Raw genomic sequence first — 20,341 nt, forward strand, 5'->3', positions numbered from 1 at the left:
GAATAGAAGGAATAGAAGGAATAGAAGGAATAGAAGGAATAGAAGGAATAGAAGGAATAGAAGGAATAGAAGGAATAGAAGGAATAGAAGGAATAAGCAGTGCTGCTGACTCATTATTAAAGTAGGATGATAACTTACTCCCTCAAAGTGAAAATAAGCTCAAAAAGCAGTAAGCAGTGCTGACCTAAAATGAAGACAAACAATGCCAATCACTCAGTACTCCAGGCTTCAGGAAATATATCAAGCCATGCTATCATGATTTATTACCCATAATATATTATTGGAAATAATATAAAAATAAAAATTACATAAAGTATGCAAAAATAATCTTTGTTTCAAAGTCTCTGATTTTATTAAAATGCAGAATATATTTTTTGATTTTGCAATTAAGGCACAATTGTGAATACAACTAAGTATTTTCTGCATTATTTTGATACTTGATGATTTCTTGTACTTGAACATACATCCCTTAGATCATTTATTTACACAGTTTACATAATTAATTTACATAATTTTCTCCACAAAGGCTTATACTACCCAACTTCTGTAAATGATTTTTTTTAATAGTTTCAGAAAATGTGTTGAAGAAAAGCCATCTAGCAGTTTATAACACAAATAGGATGCAACCTGCTTTGCAGCAGGTTCTAATGCAAGAAAATATAAATAGAGTATGTATTTTTCAGAACTTTAAAGAATTACCAAGAAACTAGTTTCCCGTTAACTATAAGTGTGAATGAACAGAAGTCAGCCAGCGTATCTTTTAAAGCTACTTTAAAACTATGTAGTCATTTTACTTAACCAAAATTATAAAGTTAGTTTTTTCAAGACAGAAGGATGCTCTTTAAATGAACCAAATCTGAGCATACTGCACAAGAAAAATGCATTTTTATGAGAAGTAACCCATATATGTTTCATAATTCACACACTTACTTTCTATGTAGAAATCTATATAAGAAGCTAAATATAAAGAGATAATATAATAAATTTATTATTCTTTACATTCTGTGATGCATAAACTGGAAATATCAAAGATCAGCTTGTACTCAGCTATGAATCAAAAGTACGTCTTTCTCCAGAGACCCTCAAGGCCTCTTAAATAAAGACTCAGCAATGTGAAAGCATCTGTGAATCCTTAAATTGGGTTAATAATACATTTAAAGCAGGTTGAATAATATATGAATAAACAAGTTAATAAATTAAAAACAAAACCAACACAAACAAAAACACAGTATTAGCTAGAAGACACACAAAATAATTATGAGAGAACTCGATTTTTCTAGCGCAAGCTTACAGAATACTGAGTATCACTCAATACATTCGCTTCCTGTCCCCCAACGGATAGGGCCACGGAAGAAAGGTGGCAGTGGAAAAAAAAATGGCTATATTCACTCTGCATTATTTTTTAAAAGTTCTAAGAGACCAGAAGGACTAAATATAATCAACTATGACAACAGAAGCAAAGCCTACAGATATATTAGAGAGTAATTTCATACTTGCTATAGCATTATCCTGAAAATGTATGAGACTTGCAGAATATTAAATGCATTATCCTCAAAAAAGCTGTATTAGTCTAATGCCATCATGACTGTTGTCAGCTGAACACATCAAGAAGCTTCATTTTGGAGAAGGATTTGTGGCACATAATATATGTCTTTAGAAATGCTTTTTATAAAGGGAAAATTAATCTGAATTTAATTTCTTAAGGGAAATTTTCCTAAGTGATCATTAATTCAGAGGATTGATCCAAGTATCCATTGGTCACAAAACTGACCTGTGACGCTTAGTAAGATTAACGATCTACTTAAGAGTAGTAGATYAGACACAAACCTGTATCTGTCAAAATACCAAAAAACAACAAAATACAATTATAGTTTGATCAATATATTATATTCCTAACTTTGGGCRAAAGTATCATTGTCTGTCCACTAAGGCAAAAGAACAATGAAAATAGAGCAGTACAGTTAAATGAGCTATGGCTGCTATATTTTACCCAAAATCATGAATGCTTACAGTATGGAATGCTGCATTAAGTTTTCAGGTTATGTATCATCATATAGTAGAGACCATCATCACTTTCATTGAAACAATTTTACCAGGACTGTCCCTTCAATTCAACTTTATGTTAAGGTATGTGGCTCTTTCCCACTCCTGCGCATTTCATACGAATCCACAGCAACAGTAAAGACACGTGAAGATTTCTAAGCAAGTATYTGCAAAATAATTGTGTACTTTATTTCTTCTTAAGATCTGCTGCTGTTTAAATAAAATGTCAACATAATAAATCATTTTTGACATTAATTTGTGAATACAATATCACACAAAAAGACAGGCAGGAGAACAACCTGGATACTCTTACACTAAAAAGTCATTCTGGACTCCAGTGAAAGTAGCAACCTATCATGTACCATCACAATCTAGAAAATTAATCTAGTCATTTAATTTAGGMCCTCATAAATACAGAAAGGTATGTGCTGGTCACCAGTACATAACAGTAGCCCTCCAATGTCAGCTTTCTAGTTTCTAGGCCTACAGCTCCATGAAATCATGTGGAAAAAATCTCACTCACAGAGTAAAGCATGTGGAATAGCAAATCATTATGAAATGCTTTAACACTTGTGAAGGGCTTACATCTTATACTATAATGTCACACCAAAAGACCTCTATGTTCAAGCACCTGCAGGAAACACATAATAGCATAAATTACTGATTTTAGAAGTCTCTGMATCGATAGACACACACCTCAAGGGGGCTATCCTCTCGAACAGACCCTAGAACTGATGAGGAACCTTCCAATTTCACTCTCCCTAAAGCAGCTGAGAGCCCTCTGAGTTGACATCTTTTCCATTTTAATTCAGTCTTATTTCCTTCTCATTATTTCCAACAAATGCAGCATTCAGATGCACAGTAAATATGCTGTATCTCATATTTCCTCCCCCATCATTATTTAAAGCTCTCTTCCTTGTCAACTTGGATTTGATTCTTCATCCTTTCAGAGGTTTTATTAAACACACCCATAGTATCATTGAAAAGTCAGGTCCTCTTACTCTTTCCTGACTTTTCAAAGTTGCTACCACACTATTAATCATGAATAGTATTTATCGTTCATTCATTCAACTCAAATCACAACTTTTAACAGAACATTTTTTTGCAGAGGCTGCATATGATATTAGTAATACTTGTGACAGACCTAGCATTTCAAATTCTAAATTACTTTCACCATTTATGTCAGTTTTAAACTTCAGGGTATACATCATTTCTCAGGACTGGATCTAATTTGTACAGGTTAAACAAAGTTATAACATCAGTATTAGGTAGCCCCAATCTTCATGTTCTATTCTAGGTCCTTCAACAAGAAAGAAGGCATTCAGCTTCTCAAGCAGTGCAGCAATAAAAAAGTAAATTAAAACTATTCTGCAATACTAAATGCAAAGTTAACAAGGCCTTGAATTTGGTGGCTAGAGTAAATGCCTTTACAATCACTGCTTTTACATTATGACAAAAACCACAGATTGAAGCAAGTCTGCCGCTTTTAAGAAACCACTGCCTRAAACTACTCTATAATGCTGTAGAAAATCAATATAATTTCTGCTGGCAATAATTCATAAGTGAAAACTTAGCAAATACATTGAATTGCAACACGGCTCAGTTTTCTTCAAAACTCTCAATTTTCAACTGCCTTGCTAAATGGATGCTAATAGCATTAATTGAAGTTTCAAGAGGCAAAGCCTTCAGGATTTGTCTCCTAGAGCTCACCACGTGGCCAAAAGCTTGCAAATGTGGGAGCTTCTCCACTGACCTCAGTAAATAATACATAGCGTACTGCAGCATCAGCATAAAACTAAACAATGGTTTCACAGGAGAAAACAGCATTTTCTCTGTTCCAAATCCATTTTTGCTAACAGCTAGAAAGAACTTCCTTCAGTTCAGTAAATCACTTTGTTTTCTGCAGTTGTTTGTGGCCAGTAGCAATTCATGTATTTTCCAAGAAAAATACCTTAATATTTACTTACKTTAACAAAAATAATGAAGCAATACGACTCTTAAGAGAGAATATTATAAAAATAATGAAATAATGAAGGATTATTCTGATTAGTGGCATCACTGGGAAAAAAAAATAGAGTACTCAAAGGCAATCCAAAATTTGTTTGCTGATATTGCTGAATAACCCATTTACAGTTCAAGTGGGACACAACCTGCTTTTCCTTCACATGTGCATCATCTTTACCTTCCCTATAAACATCAATCAGCTATGCTTTTAAGTATTTGGCATTCCCTATCACAGTTGAAATAATGAGACAGTTCTTTTTAGGAAACAAATTGAATCTTACTACTTGTATTTTCTGTGTGGTAGAGTTCAGTTAACACCTCATTTTCAACTTTATTACTTCCACTAAGCTTCAGGCACAACTCCACTCCACAATCTATTGTRAGTGAAGAGCAAGATGCCCTAGATGAAGATAAACCCATAAACTACCGAGCTGTAAGTCTTACTTGATCAACTACCTTACAAACTTCAAAGTCTTGTTTCCAAATTTCTAACATTTGTGTTTATATACACAGATTGCACTGCGGGTTCTTTTTCTATTTCTTTTTTTTTAATTATTAAACTAATMAAATCAAAACCACAAAACGCTAGTACTTATATGAAACTGCAAGAGCTGGCCTACCCACAAATAGTACATTAATATTAAACAATCTTTCTGCAACCATTTTCCACAGTAAGCATAAAAYTACCTTTTGGCTTAACATGTTCATGAACTATGAAATTGTAGACACTTCCTGTATCCAACATTAAAGTCAGTGTATTGACCAAATATTTCCAAATGTAATAAAAATGATTTAAATTAGATTATGAAGTTACAGAAGAAAGGATTTGCACTCAGGTTTTTTACCCAACTAGGCAGGAGTCCTTAAACAGAAAGAAACAAAACTAACAACTCTTTCATGTTATTTTGCATGAAAATGAAACACATGAAGTATATGCCTGAAGAGYGTTCTACTGAAAATAGTCTTTTTCTTTTTTTWAAAAAAATGCATTTTACACTTACTTTTCCAATTCTCAGTTCAGCAAAGAATCTAGTTTGAATAGTTAATTTTGAAACTATTGCATCCTAAAGCAGAGTATACTCWGTTGATTTTAGCTAAAAAAAAAACAGTATGAGCAATATCAAAGCARTTTGTGCGAGTATACTACCTTAAACTTCAAGAAAATTTTTTAATGAGCCTAACTCTCCCATTTTGTCCCTACATGAAAACTTGAATTCACTTTTTTTTTTTTTAATTATAAACACACACACAATATACATTAGGATTTATAGCTTAACTGAACTCTGAATGGATATTTTAAAATTATCCAATTTTCTGTGGGACAGAATTCCATTCTCCTAACAACTTAACTTTAAGCACAGATGTAAGTTTCAGTGAAAGAGACAGTCCTGCTTTACTCACATTACTTTGCTCTAATGGAGAGTTTAGTATGCATTGGATGACATATGCTAAGAACCTGCTTCCCTTCCTAACCAAAGATAAAGCCATGCTCATCCAATATTTGAGAGACTAAATCAGCTTCTCCAGTAAATTTGACGAACACAGCAGCAAAACTAAAATTTAATATTATATGCAGGAGAACCGAGTGTATCTTCATTTAAAGCTTCCTTTACATGGAAAATCTGAGGTTTAAACAATTGAAAGGCTGAATGCTGTTAAACAGCAGTTCTGTGAAATCTGAAACCTGCATCTGGACAGAAGGAAACAAAAACCTACTGGACAATGAGTACTCCTGCGCTAAACTGCCSTTGCCTACAACTTTGTGTAAGTTGACAAAGCAACACCTTTGTCTTTCTATCTCCATAGGCTGTCAGATTCGAATAGCTTCTGACATACAGAATGCCAAAAAAGGTCATTTGAATGTGTCATGTTCTGTCCACACAAAAATCTGCATGTCCTCGACAAGAGATGATGTAAACCAAAGTACGTATTAGCCCCACGTATTATAGTAAATCAGCTTAAACACTAACCTTTAGCAAATTCTTTCCTTAATTTCAAAATAGCATCAATGTCACAATCAGCAGTAGCATATGCATGAGGTATAGTAGTTTTAGACTCTGTTAATCTCTTAGCAATAACTCTTCGGACATTGCTAGCTGGGATTTCTGTGAATGTGCCCTGAAAAAAAAAGTCATATGCTGTATATTAGATATCAAGAGAGAAAAATATACTTTCTTTTTCCTGTAACAGGACTCTGGCATTGATGTGTTATCATCAGATCCTGCTGAACTTAGAACAACCCCTAGATATCAAAAAGCAATATATTTCAACTACTGGAACTAATATGGTTCATATCAGAGAATGTTCTATTCCAGTATACTGAATGCAGATCAACACAGCAGACTGTATAGAGTCAAGCTAGGTTTATTTTACAGTATAGCATTAATGCTACTATTCTAGCAGACTGCTTCAAAAATATTTCTAAATACTCAGGCCTTAAGACTTGACTAGGGTAAAAGTACTGTTCCATCTGCCAGACTGATAYGACATATTGCTTAGAATATGCTTTATTCCATTTTAATTACAGCAGAATATTTCCTCTGTAAATTAATGCTTTTTCAAGTTCCTGGAGTAGCTCCCTAAGACAGGTTCACTGCRTATCTTTTTTGCTGTTCTCCTCCTTTCCTCCAGATACCTTCAGTCATGTTTCACTGAGGCATTCCCAACTTCTTCATAGAAGTAAATTATCTTTCAATAGTTTCCTTAGTGAAGATAGAAAGGAAGAAAATAAGTGATTCTGAAAAACATTCTATATAACTATAGTACATATTTAGTACATGTATACATACACATATACTGAATGGTAATCCACACACAAYAAATAAATAGGTATGTTCTGGTGCAATTGCAGAGAAAATTTTTCTTGGTAATGGAAAAATTATCCAAGTCTGAACTTCTTGAGTTTTGTGTGGTTCTTTTTACAGTGTGAAAAATATACCATTTTCTAAACACTATGAATTGTATCTATACCATAATACTCAGCCTGCAAAAATGCTTCAAATTTAGTTCTACACCCAGAAAGTTTCTTTCCAATTTTTCAARAAAGCTTTTCATTTTTTACTGAGGTGCATTTCAGTGGGGCATTTATTCCTTATGGAATAACTTCTGATATTTYTAACACTTCAGATGAACACAAAAGCTATATTTAGGTGTTAGTGTGTGTAAAGTATTCTTCAACGTTACTACTAAGCCCTTCCCATCTTCACTTCTTGACAATTCATCAACAGACATCTACCTGTATTGCATGAAAATGAATGAATGAAATAAAAACAAAGCAGGATTTATGTTTCTCCAGAGTTTGGAAATTCACACAGACATACTGATCCTGAAGGTATTTGGGAAAGGGGTATATTGTTGGTTTCCAAACCAGTTGCATCTTCTTCTTTGGGGATTGAAATAAATTGCTGACTTGCCTCTYTACAGGCAGAACAGCTTGCAATGTAAACTTGTTCATGGTTTCAATCTGTAAATCACACAAAGTACTCTGTAGACTGCAATTCTAAGAGTTCTGCAGTTTGAATTATGCTGCTGTAGAAATCATTAAAACATGCTAAAAATTGCAGGCAGCTGGGCTTGGTATTTGCATGGCCTCAGCTTCCTTCCCTTCTTCAGGTCTGGAAATTTCACATAGATACCTAAGCAGCAGTGCTAATACTTAGCTGTAAAAACATTGAGGACTTCACAAAAATGTTACCAGTGCAGCAGGTTGTCCTGGTGTGGAAAYTGGCGGAATTGCTGGCCTCGGATAAGCAGAAGTCACAGTTGCTGCTGGCGGAGCAGAAGGCACTGCAGTAGGCTGGGGAGGAGCTGGAGAAACCACAGGTTTCAGTTCACTGGGTTTGCCCTTCTGCTTCTCTTGTAGAAGTTTGAGAGCATCCCTGGTGATTAAACATACATTGAAATACTGACAAAAAGGAAGCTATTTCAAAAATTCCCAAGTATTATTATTTCACAACTAATTAGCAGCTTTGTTACATTTGAAATTGTTATCAAACCAAACATCAAAAAGGTGATTATTTTTAAATGATAATAACTTACTAAAAATTCAAGATATCAAGAGAGAGACATCAAAAAAATTCTCATTAATTTCTGTGAATAAAAGAGCTAGAATACACACTAACAAAATGCATTTATCTTAGAGACACATAATACTCATCATTACTAATTGTCAGTGTCCAAGGTAATTTGTGCATTACGCTAACAATTCCTGTTAATATCATAGTACACTTATTCAGGCTATATCTGGGACTCAAATAAAAACTGTTTCATTTGCCATTTGTGATTACCTGTATTTATGTAATTAATTAGTTGTGATAGTTTTCTAATACTATTTTATAAATAGTGCTCAGAGGAAATTAAGTCATACATTTATCATTCCTGCCTTTATACCTTTCTGAAGCAAATATGCTAAAACAGAATTAAGTAGAAGTCCACATTTCATATGCAATTTGAAAGACAGCAGCACCACACTAAAAAAAAATAACCAAAAAATAGCACCTAACTCAGTCCCACATACGGTTGACACTTGTCTACCACCACAAAACTTTCCTCCTGTAGGCACATTCTGATAAAACAAAAAAGCTGGTTTTGTTTTCTGCAATACCTATTACTCATAAGAGCTGATTTGCTCCAATTTATTCTTTTATGATCAAATACATACCTCAGTAAACGATATTAAAAGCAGAATGACAGTAAAGTCACTGCTAATAAAGTTATTACTTGCTTTGTCAAACTGAAATGTTAGCCAAAATTTGTTTTAAAGTAAGTGTAAAATAAGTGTTTAGTATTTAATACAACTACTACATTGGGAAAAAAATCTAATTTCTGCTGAATGAAAATCATCCTATAGTATTAATTTAAGGAAAGGAAAGGAAAAAAAAAAGTAATTACATGACACGTTGCTAGTTAACATATTAGAAGCTAYCAAAGATTATTTAAGCTTGACAGTAACTTGACAGTAGTAGGACCACCTGCTTGTTGTATCACTTACATAATACATAGAATAAAGTTTTTATCACTTTTTACATATTCCAAAGCAAAGGAAGTGTTTTAAATTACTTCCATATAGTATGCAAATGACATAACAAACAGATGGTCCTACCTATTATTGCTGAGTGAAAAAGCTTTAATAATTTTAGTTGCTTTTACTGTGTTAACTGAAAACCTTATTAGCAACACTGAACTTATTTTTATGTTATGACAAACACAGGTGCAAGATTGGGAGTCTGCAAATAACAAAGCATATCAAATTAAACAGATTTTTCCACAAGACAAGCAGGTAGATATTTCAGTAGAATTCAGAAGARTTGGTCACATCTTTCCCTTTCAACTACTGTAAAACAAAACAAACAAAAAAAAMCTGTCAACACAGCATAGGAATGGAGAAAGATGACAAACATGAGAGACAGCAGAAAGCATCCCCTGGTAGCAGTTAATGTTACTAAACTGTCTCAGTCCTCTTCACCTGAGCATCAGATTACTCAGTTCACAAGAGGCTAGCTGGAAGATTRAGAAGGTGAGCAAACAATGTTATACAGTCAAAACTTAACTTCTAACTAAGTATCCAACATCTTGCACTACTAACACTGTAAAAAGAAAAATTACTTGTTCATCCACAATGGCTGTTGAAAAGTTGTACTTAGCATACATTCCACTGTAAGTGGAAATGACTCTTASGAATAGAAGCATCTTGCATACTGTTTCCAAAGGGAAAGTGCAAATGGCAGAGCAGCTCTGAAATGCCCACTCACACTAGCTTAGTGAGAGCAAGCCACAAAGTCCAGACAGAGCACAGCCTCAGAAAGCTGCAGTCACTACAGGCAACCAGCCACCAGCAAGTCGAACGAGAAAGGGCAGGAGGAGTCTGAGACAATCAGTAATTTTAACATAGCTCTCACGATCAGCATTTCTGAGTTGATGACAATGAACACGGCATACTCTTTAACAGAAGCTGCGAGTTACTCTGTGCTGCTGCTTAYTGATTTTCTCTTTTCAGTGTATCTCTGAAGAAAGCAGAGGATATCAGTTGCACCTTGGTAAAATGAGTCACAGCCTTTGGTGGAAGAAAAGGAGACTTGCTAAGTAACACACAAAACCAGATTCCACTGTACATTTTGAATAAGCCTTATCATTTTCAAGATATATTTTGAATACAAATGAGCAGGAGGGGAATTTAGGAGCACAAACACAATCCAAATACTATGTTCAGTCAACATTACGAAGTATCGCAACATGTACAAATTCTCCTCTCCAACCACAAAAGGCACACAGTAAGGAAGATGGTAGACAGAGAAGTTSTAATAAAATATTAATACTACCTTTGAGAGGAGTTCTATAAGGTACCTCACAGCACCCTCCTCTCTTAATGAATAAGCTGAAAGGAAGCTTGAAAGTCACTCTTGTAAAAGAATCACCAAAGGAATTCAAAAGACATTCATTTTAAAGATTGCCAGAAATTCCATGAGAATTAGGAGTTTCAGAAAGAACCAGGCTTAAAGGCTGATAAGGGCTAAACTATTCGGGACAGACAAAAGCCCCTTAAGAATCYGCATTGCCATTAGGCAAGATTGATTGTGCCTGTTATCAGTTACAGAGTTAATATGAATGAAAAATTATTTCAAGTGTAATGCATAATTGAAAATCTGTTATCAATTATAAGCAAGGAAATTCCTATCAAGAAGCTTTCAGTTACACTCATAGCCTTATTCAAATTCTTTAAAGGTACAAACAATCAATAATGGAGATGCAAGGTCAACCCAAGAGTATATGGTGCTGAATGAAAGAACTAATTTTTATATTCTTAATTTTATTAGGAAGTTTCCCTTCTAACTTAGTTGAGAAACAGATTATGACTCATCCAGAGCACCACACAAGTTAAATTTGGTATTATTCTACTGTTCAAAAGTGGCACCTTCTCAAAGTACAAAATTATGAACAGTAGTAATTAATCCACTTATTAGATGTGGAATTCTATACATAATCAGATTAACTTGATCAAACAGGGAACTCAGTGACAGAAACGAGAGTAGCACTCAAAGCACTCAATAGTTCCAGTCAAGAGCGAGAGGTCAAAGCTTCAAAAATAAAAATCAGTAAGTCAAAGGAATCTAATTGTGACTCTGATTGTGACTAATATCGAGCACAATCTTCAATACATTCATCCATTATGCCACAAAAGCACAAAARGACAGTGGGGAGAAATACTGCCTTGCCACTCTAAACACCAAAAACAAGCAAGAAGAGGAAGGCAGTAATTCAGTCTTACAGAGAAACTCAGATGCATAGAACAGTAAAATATCAGCTTACTAAGAAAGCACATTAGGACAGAGAAAGCTATCAGGTGAGGCCTCTTCTTGCTGTTACAGTATGTTTTACAGTGAATTTAATTTAAAGATAGAAAGCTGAGGAGGARGGAAGAATCCTACTTGCTTAAGTACCTCACATTATCTTTCTTTGTTTCTTGTAATCTAGTGACCCCMGCTCAATAGGCAAACTCATTGTTTAAAAGTGAAAAGTGAACTGGCAACACTCTCACAAAGGATCCCTTGCGGAGTAGCCTTGGAAATGAGACAATGAGTCACTCAGCTGTATAACCTGGCACATACTTGGCTAACTTCAGACTCACATTAAAAAGTATTTCGCTGTGTATCTATAGTACCTCTCAACAAACACACAAAATTAGGAAATGCTTAATTTCAAAGTGTACATAATACCAGAGCCTGTAGGCTCTAATTAACTAACATTACTTCAAAGGAATGGTTAAAATTGCAGCYTCTATCTTAAAATGACATTCCAAAAGTCACAGGCTTTTGTAYAGAAGAAAATTTTTGGAAAGAAAAAGATTTTGCTAGTTAGATAATTACTACAGCTACCGAAAAATCTTTACTACATCTCCATGACAAGTAGGGAATGCTAATTAGATAGCTCAAGGTCCTAGAGGGTTTCTACCTGCAATGGACTAGTCACACACCATACATTACAATTACATTTGTATAATCAAGAAGAAAGCTTTATAATAATGTGCTGTTGTTACACATGATATTTTATCCATCTAACTTCCTATCTTATCCAAATTTGGCCAAAGACTATAGAGAGAGAAAAAAAGAAAAAAAAAAAAAAAAAAACAAAGAAAGGAAAAAGCAACAGACTTCCACTGTTTGCTTCTCTATTCAGCTGCAGGTTAGAATAATCTCTCTCTCTCTTTATATGGAACCAAAGCTACAGTTGCTAACGAGGTCTGTGTAGGTGAAATTCTGATTGTTCAAAAGACTGTACTGTTCAAAAGAAAAAAAATTAACTGAGAACAAAAATAAATATTCCCAAAGAAAATCATCTCAAATAAAATACACACTAACTCAAAGAGAAATTTGATAATATGCCATTTCAAGGCTAAAAGTTCAGTATGTTTTTATACATGAGTTCCTCACTCCAAGGGGTGAAGGCCAATTCCTAGATCAGAATACCCATAGGTATGTTAAAATACTAGAAGTCTGATCACAACAAACCAGAGGCGTAAGCAAACATTCATTAAACTAAAGGTAAGAACAAAAAAAGATGGAAGCAAAACAGAACTCTGGATTTCATACCATCACATTCCATTGTTCTGCCCCAGCCCAACAAAAAAGAAAAACTAAATTCTAATAGACTTCATAGTTGAATGTCAACAAAGGATCCAAACCCCCCAAAGAAAAGGAGCTGAGGAAAACAGGCCACTGATGTTTTCTTTTGTCTCCAACTACATCTCTGAGTACCGAAATTCTTCAGACTCACAATGCTAGCTAACAGTGCTGTTTAGGAGTTGATGGCCACTGTTAGGCTGAGCTGGAGGAAATGTGGCAGCAGCACACACAGCTCAGCTGGAGGATCATAATAAAAGTAATTACTGATAAAAAAGAGTAACAGGCTTCTTAGAGTATCAGCCAGCCCACTCTCCATATCTTCTTGAATAAGTCAAATTTTACTAAGCAATCACTCCATAGAAGACTGAAAGAAAAAAGGTGGGTTTTAAGTTATTGGCTTTCAAATTCATGAAAACTGACTAGGTTCAAAGGAAGAAGTAAAAGAATAAGAGGTTGTAGCTTTACCGCAATATCTACGTACTCTTTAGTGAAGATTCCTCGGGGCCCAGAAGGTGTGATATTGCTTGGATCTAGTCCATGCGTCTCCAGAATGTTGCGAGCTGCAGGACTTAAGCGAATCCTAAAGAAATGAGGAGGAAAATAAGCTATATAAACAATAAAGTTAACTTCTTTCAGCTATCATGTATCAACAGAAATGGCACACCACATGCTGTATTTCAGAACAAGAGCAAGTCTTGGGGAAGAGAAGAGAGATCTGTAAAAAGGCTGTGAGCCTAACACTGAAGTCACACTGAACCCCTTCATCAAGTTTTAATGCAAGATTGAACTTAAAACATGGAATAATGACCCCTAAAGGGTCAAAGTAAAGAGTAGAGAACTCATCTCCAAATTTCCATCTTACAGCAACAACTCAATGTACTGGTAGATTGTTCTGGGAAGCAGTAACAGGGCAGAGGCAAATACATCCTTTAAGATCAGCTTGTCCATGGTAATACAAAAAATGAGTTTCAGGATCTCAGACAAGAGGATTGCTCATCTCTTATTTGCTTAGGTAGTGGCAGGTGAATCATAAGTGCACCCTAGTTTTAATTATGACAGATAATAAAGATAATTAATTATCTTTTATTCTAGCTTCCATTCCACTGCATTTCAGCCTCTGCATTTATTTTACAGGGTTGATTTAATGAAATAGCTGCTCTTTTGGAGAGTGAAAGTCATACAAATATAGTTGCATGATTTAGTATCTGCTTTAAAAGATTAAATATGAAACCCTCCTACAGTCAAACGTTTCAAACATCATATACCCAAGATGTACTAGTAAACCTGTGCCTGTCATCTTGACCTATGCAGGATATGCTTAGTAGTAACATTCCAGGCAGAAATGGTGCTCAACTACAGAGAACTGTACATAAGCTATAGACCACTTCACTGTTTACTGTTACTTTATCATAATTTGATTTCTGAGATGAGGGGAAGGGAAGATAAAACCAAATTTTTTTTTAAAAGGGAAACAACAAATTTCAGAACAGAACAAAATCACAGAATGATTGAGGTTGGAAGGGACCTTTAGAGATCATCTAGTCCAATCCGCCTGCTCAAGCAGGATCACCTACAGCAGACTGCTCAGATGTCCAGACAGTTTCTGAATACCTCCAAGGATACCTCTCTGGGCAACCTGTTCCAGTATTCAGTCATCCTCTGTAGCAAAAAAGTTGTCCTTAGAATCAGATGGAACTTCCTGTGCTTCAGTTTGTGCCTGCTGCCTCTTGTCCCATCAGTGGGCACCACTGAAAAGCATCTGGCTTCATCATCTTTACTCTCTCCCTTCGTATTTTTATACCTATTGATAAGATCCCCCCTTCAGCCTTCTCTTCTCCAGGCTAAATAGTCCCAGCTCTCTCACACGAGATGTTCTAGTCCCTTAATCATCTTACTGGCTCTTTGCTGGACTCACTCCAGTAGCTCCAATTCATTATTTTCTAAAGGGAACAATATTTGCACCACAATGAATTCTTAAAAACTATCCATAAGTCCTTGTCAAAAAAAAGTGTCATTAACAATCACATGATTTCAAAGATGCCAATAACTCTAATTAAACAGCTGCAGAGAAACAGATGCAGCTTTGACATTCTTAAGTCCTGAAATGCAAGACTTAATCCTTTCAAGTGCTTTGATCTCCCTCCTACTACAGGTAACATTTGGGCAATGACCTCAATTAGTTGTTTCTACATGTCTTCCACTTGCATTAGAACAGCRTACATGCTGACAGCAGAAGTAAATACAGCAATTCAGATATATAAAGACAAAGAGGTTAAAACAAACATACATATACACACAAAACACCACCTCCCTCCCCACAACACACTAAACAAAACARTTCATCAAGTAGTATTCACTACCAACAAAAATCACAGTTCCTTATTCTTTCCTTTAATAGGCTGTGATTTAACAGCTTTTAGATGTAAACGCAATCAGCTCTAAATGGAAATTATACAGTTCTTTGATCTGGTGCTGGTTCTAAATGACACAACAATCATGACTATGTAGCCAGAATCTTCATGACAGACTTATATAAACTCTGAAGTCATACTGTGGTTATGAATAAAACTCCTCAGTTAGTATTATCTACAGCAAATTTTAAGGAACAACCTGTAACATAGAGCAGGGACTTAAACATTTCCAATGTGTAGCTATCACTTTGGGCTTAATTTATTCTCCCCTCTAAGATGTTTTCAGTACTCATGTTGCCCTGGCAAATTAACAAAACACTAATAAAGAGCACACAAACCCAGAGCCTTGCATTTTCCACATTACTCTACTGGTGAGGGGTAAGAGGAAGGAATCTTTTTTTTTTTTTTTTTTGAAAGTATCAGAAAGTGTGATAGGCTGGACGGGTTTTGGAGTCTACCACCTGTTGTTTGTTTTGTTTTAAAGTTATAGGTAATTATAGGTAAACTGATCTGGTGCATAAGTAGTGTCAGTCACACATAAACACAACTTTCTCCCTCATCTCAAGCTTAGAATCCTTCATAACATAATCACATATGAAAATAAAAGCATAGCCAYAGAAGGCGTTCTAATAAAAATCTGTTTGAATTACTGGGCTTATGAACAGAGAACTATTCCGGATAGGCAAGCTTTAATACCTCATATGCACTTAAACAACCTCTTAAATAACAGCTTAACACTAAATGAAATGGGACAAAGAATCTTTTGAAATCAAGAAGATTCTTTTTGGTGCAGCTCTACTGATCTAAGAGTTCCATTTCACAGTGGATACAGAAACTCACTGCAGTTTTCCAGGGTGATGTTCCATCTTAGGAGGAGCTGAAACTGAGGGACCTGCTGGAGCTGAGGTAAGCGCAGCTGCTGGTGGAGCCAGAGAAGATGGATCACCAGCATCAGCTGGTATTTCAACCGTCTTCCAGTCCTGTCCTTCTTCCACTAGCAGACCGATTAGTGAACCCAGGCGTACATTTTTACTTCCTTCTTCCACCTAAAATTAAGGAAATGAGAACATTAAGTTACATACTGTACTGTCTAGACTAGTATGACTAAAAAAAGGTAGATGTGAAAATTTCAGTCATATTAATGAAACCATCAGGAACAGATCTCTCATCTGATTGCTACTATTAATAATGAAAACTCATGACTGAAATTAACAACGGTTGCTATTACAAGGTACAGAGAAATATTAACATATGCCCCAAATCCCATACATCTGAAGTTAGGACTCAGAATTCRAAGTGAGCAAGCTACTTTAGTACCTCTACGAATGAAGGCACACTAGTTACCGAAAAAGAATGTGAACGCCTAATCTTTGGCCACTAAGTTTGAAAATTTTGAGCTAGAGAGAGCTACTGTACCTTGAGATATCTACACCATACCTAGCATTGAGGTACTTTAAATACAGCCATGTAAGTTCAGAAGCTAAGGGACAACCCCCCCAAAAAAAAAAAGAGGCCAAAACCTGCAAAACCCACAGCAATAGTAGCGCCCCATTACTTCTTTTTGAAAAGGTAACATTTGCTGCCTGCTATAACTTCTCCCCTAAATATGACTATTTTAAAACAACTTCTGCCAAATAAGAAATCAGTCCACCAGGAAAGCACTAGCACTTTTGTGGTATGTAAATCTCTATTTTGGAGAATATCTGCACAGAAATCTTACAGAAAAGTAAATATGATGTAATAAGATGGGATAAGGCAGATTTGTTCTAGATTTCTAGATGTTCCTTTCAAACCAAAATAAATAAATAAATAAAAAATAACAAGTATGTTTCACAGCCAAAATAGCCCTGTGATGCTTTGATGATTTAGATCAAAGCATGGTGGCCACATCAATTTAACAATCTAACGAAGGCCTCCTCAATAGAGTAATCCTACATTCTTTGGAATGGCAGTGGAAGTGCAAGTCCTGTCCTCAAAAGTAGTAACAATCCCAGGGTATCAGGCCAGGTGGCAAAATAGCCTTTTGGGACCTCAGGTAGCCACATACAAGTTAGATTGTACAGGCCCAAATAAAATTGATGTCTAAACAAAGGAAATGGACATTCAATCTCTGCTGTAAAGCCATATTGAGCGTATCCTTGTCTCAAAGGGGGCTGGTATGTATCTGCAATGCTGACACTTTGCAAATCAGTATTAAACATTGGCAAAACCTAAACACAAAGCAAAAATATGCAGAGTATCAGGTAGCACATTGTTCCAACCACTTTAATCAGGTTTTCTAGCTGCTTATCAGTCTAATAAATAAGACATAATGCTGTAAACTATAGAGGCTGTAATAGGTAGATGCAAACAACAGAATTTTATTGCTCTAAGTTTGCTCTCTGCACACTGCTCTGATACTACTGGTAGAAAGTTTCACATTTGACAGGATTTTACTTCTCTCTCCTCAGAAGGGCCAAAACTAGACCAAAGTAGGAACAGGAAAGCCAATCCGAGTACATTCTGATAAAACAGAATCTCTACTCAGCCCTGGTGAGGCCTCATCTCGAGTACTGTGTCCAGTTCTGGGCTCCCCAGGACAAGAGAGACATGGAGCTACTGCAGAGAGTCCAGCATAGGGCTACAAGGATGACCAGAGGGCTGGAGCACCTGCCCTGTGAGGAACGGCTGCGAGAGCTGGGCCTCTTCAGCGTGGGGAAGAGAAGACTGAGGGGGGATCTTATCAATGTGTACAAGTACCTGAAGGGAGGGTGTCAGGGGGACGGGGACAAACTCTTTTCAGTTGTCCCGTGTGACAGGACAAGAGGCAGTGGGCACAAACTGAACCACAGGCAGTTCCCCCTGAACGTGAGGGGGAATTTCTTCCCTGTGAGAGTGATGGAGCACTGGCACAGGTTGCCCAGAGAGGTTGTGGAGTCTCCTTCTCTGGAGATCTTCAAGGCCCNGGAGCACTGGCACAGGTTGCCCAGAGAGGTTGTGGAGTCTCCTTCTCTGGAGATCTTCAAGGCCCGCCTGGACGCAACCCTGTCTAACATGCTCTAGGTGACCCTGCTTGAGCAGAAGGGTTGGACTAGATGATCTCCAGAGGTCCCTTCCAACCTTACCGATTCTACGATTCTATGATTTTGCATTTGCAATTTTGTCAGTCCCCTTCCCTCCCCACCCCCAAACACCAGGTTAATTTTAGTGCAACTCTTATTCTTTAATAACGGTTGTTTCATGAAAAATCTCTAAGACTTGGATCAATATTACTTGTGCTGATTTCTTGATGCATTCTTTTCCATTAATATTCTGAACATCTTAGCTTCATTTGAGAGGAAGGAGGGGAAAAAAAAGTCTGAAGTGTCAGTCAAGACTTGATGATATTTTGTTTTTACTGGGATGAATTTAAGGTACCTGGGGACACAGAACGGCAAACAAAAATCCTGAACTGATTAAGTTAATGCTGAAAAATCCTATCACAGGAAGGCCTACTAATAAGCAGATTTGCGTCTCTCCGCAAAAAAGTGCCAGTGCAAGGGATTCATATCAAATTACTGTACAATTTTATAATTACAATTTTATTTTAAACACATAGCCTTTGTAGTCCAATAATTAGAGGAGACAAAAAGCAGCTTATTATTTTGCCTATTTTTGCATCTCCTGACTTTCTGACTCATGACTTGTACATTCTCAGAATTCACCATACCAGAAAGAGACCCTCTGCATAAAATCTCCACCAACTCTTGAAGCTCAGATACAGGAAGAGCTGAAACAGAAATACTGTTAAGCTACTTCCTCTGTGCGGCCACGTATCCACGATGAGCCAAAAGGATCTTAACTTTGTTAACACAGTAACAAAGCATAGACGAGCCAGGATAGGGACAAAGGTTGGATGAGATTATTCCTCTGAATACTTAAAGTTCCCTCTGAGCTGTTGCCACAGCAGTACAGTGCTTTAGACAGGCACACACATCCAGGCAGATGTTTTTCTCCTACACTGTGTGAGAAACACAGCAGGAACTTACACCGGTCCACTTTACAGGTGAAGTTTTATACGAAGTAGTTTCAATTCACACCCAGTGTCATGAAACATTTAGGGCATGACTGAGAAAATAGTAACAGATATTAGATCTTCAGAGCAATCACTCATCCTCAGCTCTCAGTCCAAATTGAACTAAGAAGTATTTTAGGGAAAAAAATAGGCAGTGTTAATTTAAGAAGTAACTACTGAAAGAATAATCACTATCCTGAAATTGCCTTAAAACTTTCATTCATTTTTACTGCATTTTATAGTGAAACAGACTTGATCATTAAAGAGAGATTCAGAGAGGTAAGGAATAAAAATATATGCACATGTATCTATTTTATTCTTAAACCATACATATTACACTGTACAGCCAAAAAAAAAACTTAAAAATTAATCTGATGAACACCACATCTTCCATAGTGTAAAACGGAGCTCTAGGCAAACAGTTTGTGCTTATCTGACTTAATTTTCCCATTCTGAACTCAAAACTGTAGTTGGCACCAACGAACATAAAACTGTTTTTCATTTCTTTTAGGAAATGAGTAAACTTGAGCCAATGCTGTCAATTCAAATGCATTACGCTTATTCCTAGTCTCTCCRTACTACATCTAAAACTAAATAACTCAAAATTTTTGATTGTTCTTTAGAAGGATAGTTTTCCCTTCCAGCAAGAAATCATCTCCCCCCATACACAAACCTGAGAGCTTTATGTTATAAATATCACACAAAAATCTACTAAATACTTAATATAGCACTGGATACTGCAGATGGAATATTAGGAATCATACTCGAGATATGAAAAAAATCAGAGAATTTCAGATTCTGTTGTTGCCCTACTATTTCACTTCCCAAATACACCAGGTTTATGTAATTCTACAGTTTTCAAGAGGTTGGAAAAAGGTCCGGGCCTACATTTACGCCATACTCCAGTATGTAAGCTGTTTTCAAAAGCTCACCATTTCTAGATTCCAGAAAGGATGATTAGCAGAGTCCACTAAAGACTAAGACTAGATAAAAATCTGTTCATGCTACTCTAGTAAAGCTGCCTCTCTTTTCCTGAACAATCCGAGAGACATTTGTTATTTGCCATCTCCTTTTTAGATCCGGCTCTCAGCGTCTGACTGTTACTGGATGATACGGGTATCTTGACTAAGGTTGAATAGCACTGCTCCATGATACTGCCCTCATCATGTAGTTGCTGGAGAAGTCTGGTTTTGACCCATCTCTCTCCCTCTAATCCGCCCCATCCCCCCCCC

At 36.2% G+C, this 20,341-nt stretch overlaps 1 protein-coding gene across 2 annotated transcripts in view; it reads right to left on the bottom strand.

The window, feature by feature from the left end:
* PDHX (pyruvate dehydrogenase complex component X) overlaps positions 1-20,341 on the bottom strand; it is a 53,780-nt gene that overhangs the window by 16,008 nt on the left and 17,431 nt on the right. For both annotated transcript variants that reach the window (XM_085312150.1, XM_085312151.1), the window contains exons 4-7: positions 15,917-16,122; positions 13,147-13,245; positions 7,742-7,925; positions 6,018-6,165 (exon numbers count right to left, since the gene is read on the bottom strand). In XM_085312150.1, coding sequence (XP_085168276.1) covers positions 6,018-6,165; positions 7,742-7,925; positions 13,147-13,245; positions 15,917-16,122 — 637 coding nt within the window. The remainder of the gene's footprint in view (positions 1-6,017; positions 6,166-7,741; positions 7,926-13,146; positions 13,246-15,916; positions 16,123-20,341) is intronic.

The sequence above is a fragment of the Rhea americana genome, unplaced genomic scaffold (genome assembly GCF_003343005.1).
Source record: "Rhea americana isolate MKP2758 unplaced genomic scaffold, rheAme1 scaffold_359, whole genome shotgun sequence".
NCBI lineage: Eukaryota > Metazoa > Chordata > Aves > Rheiformes > Rheidae > Rhea > Rhea americana.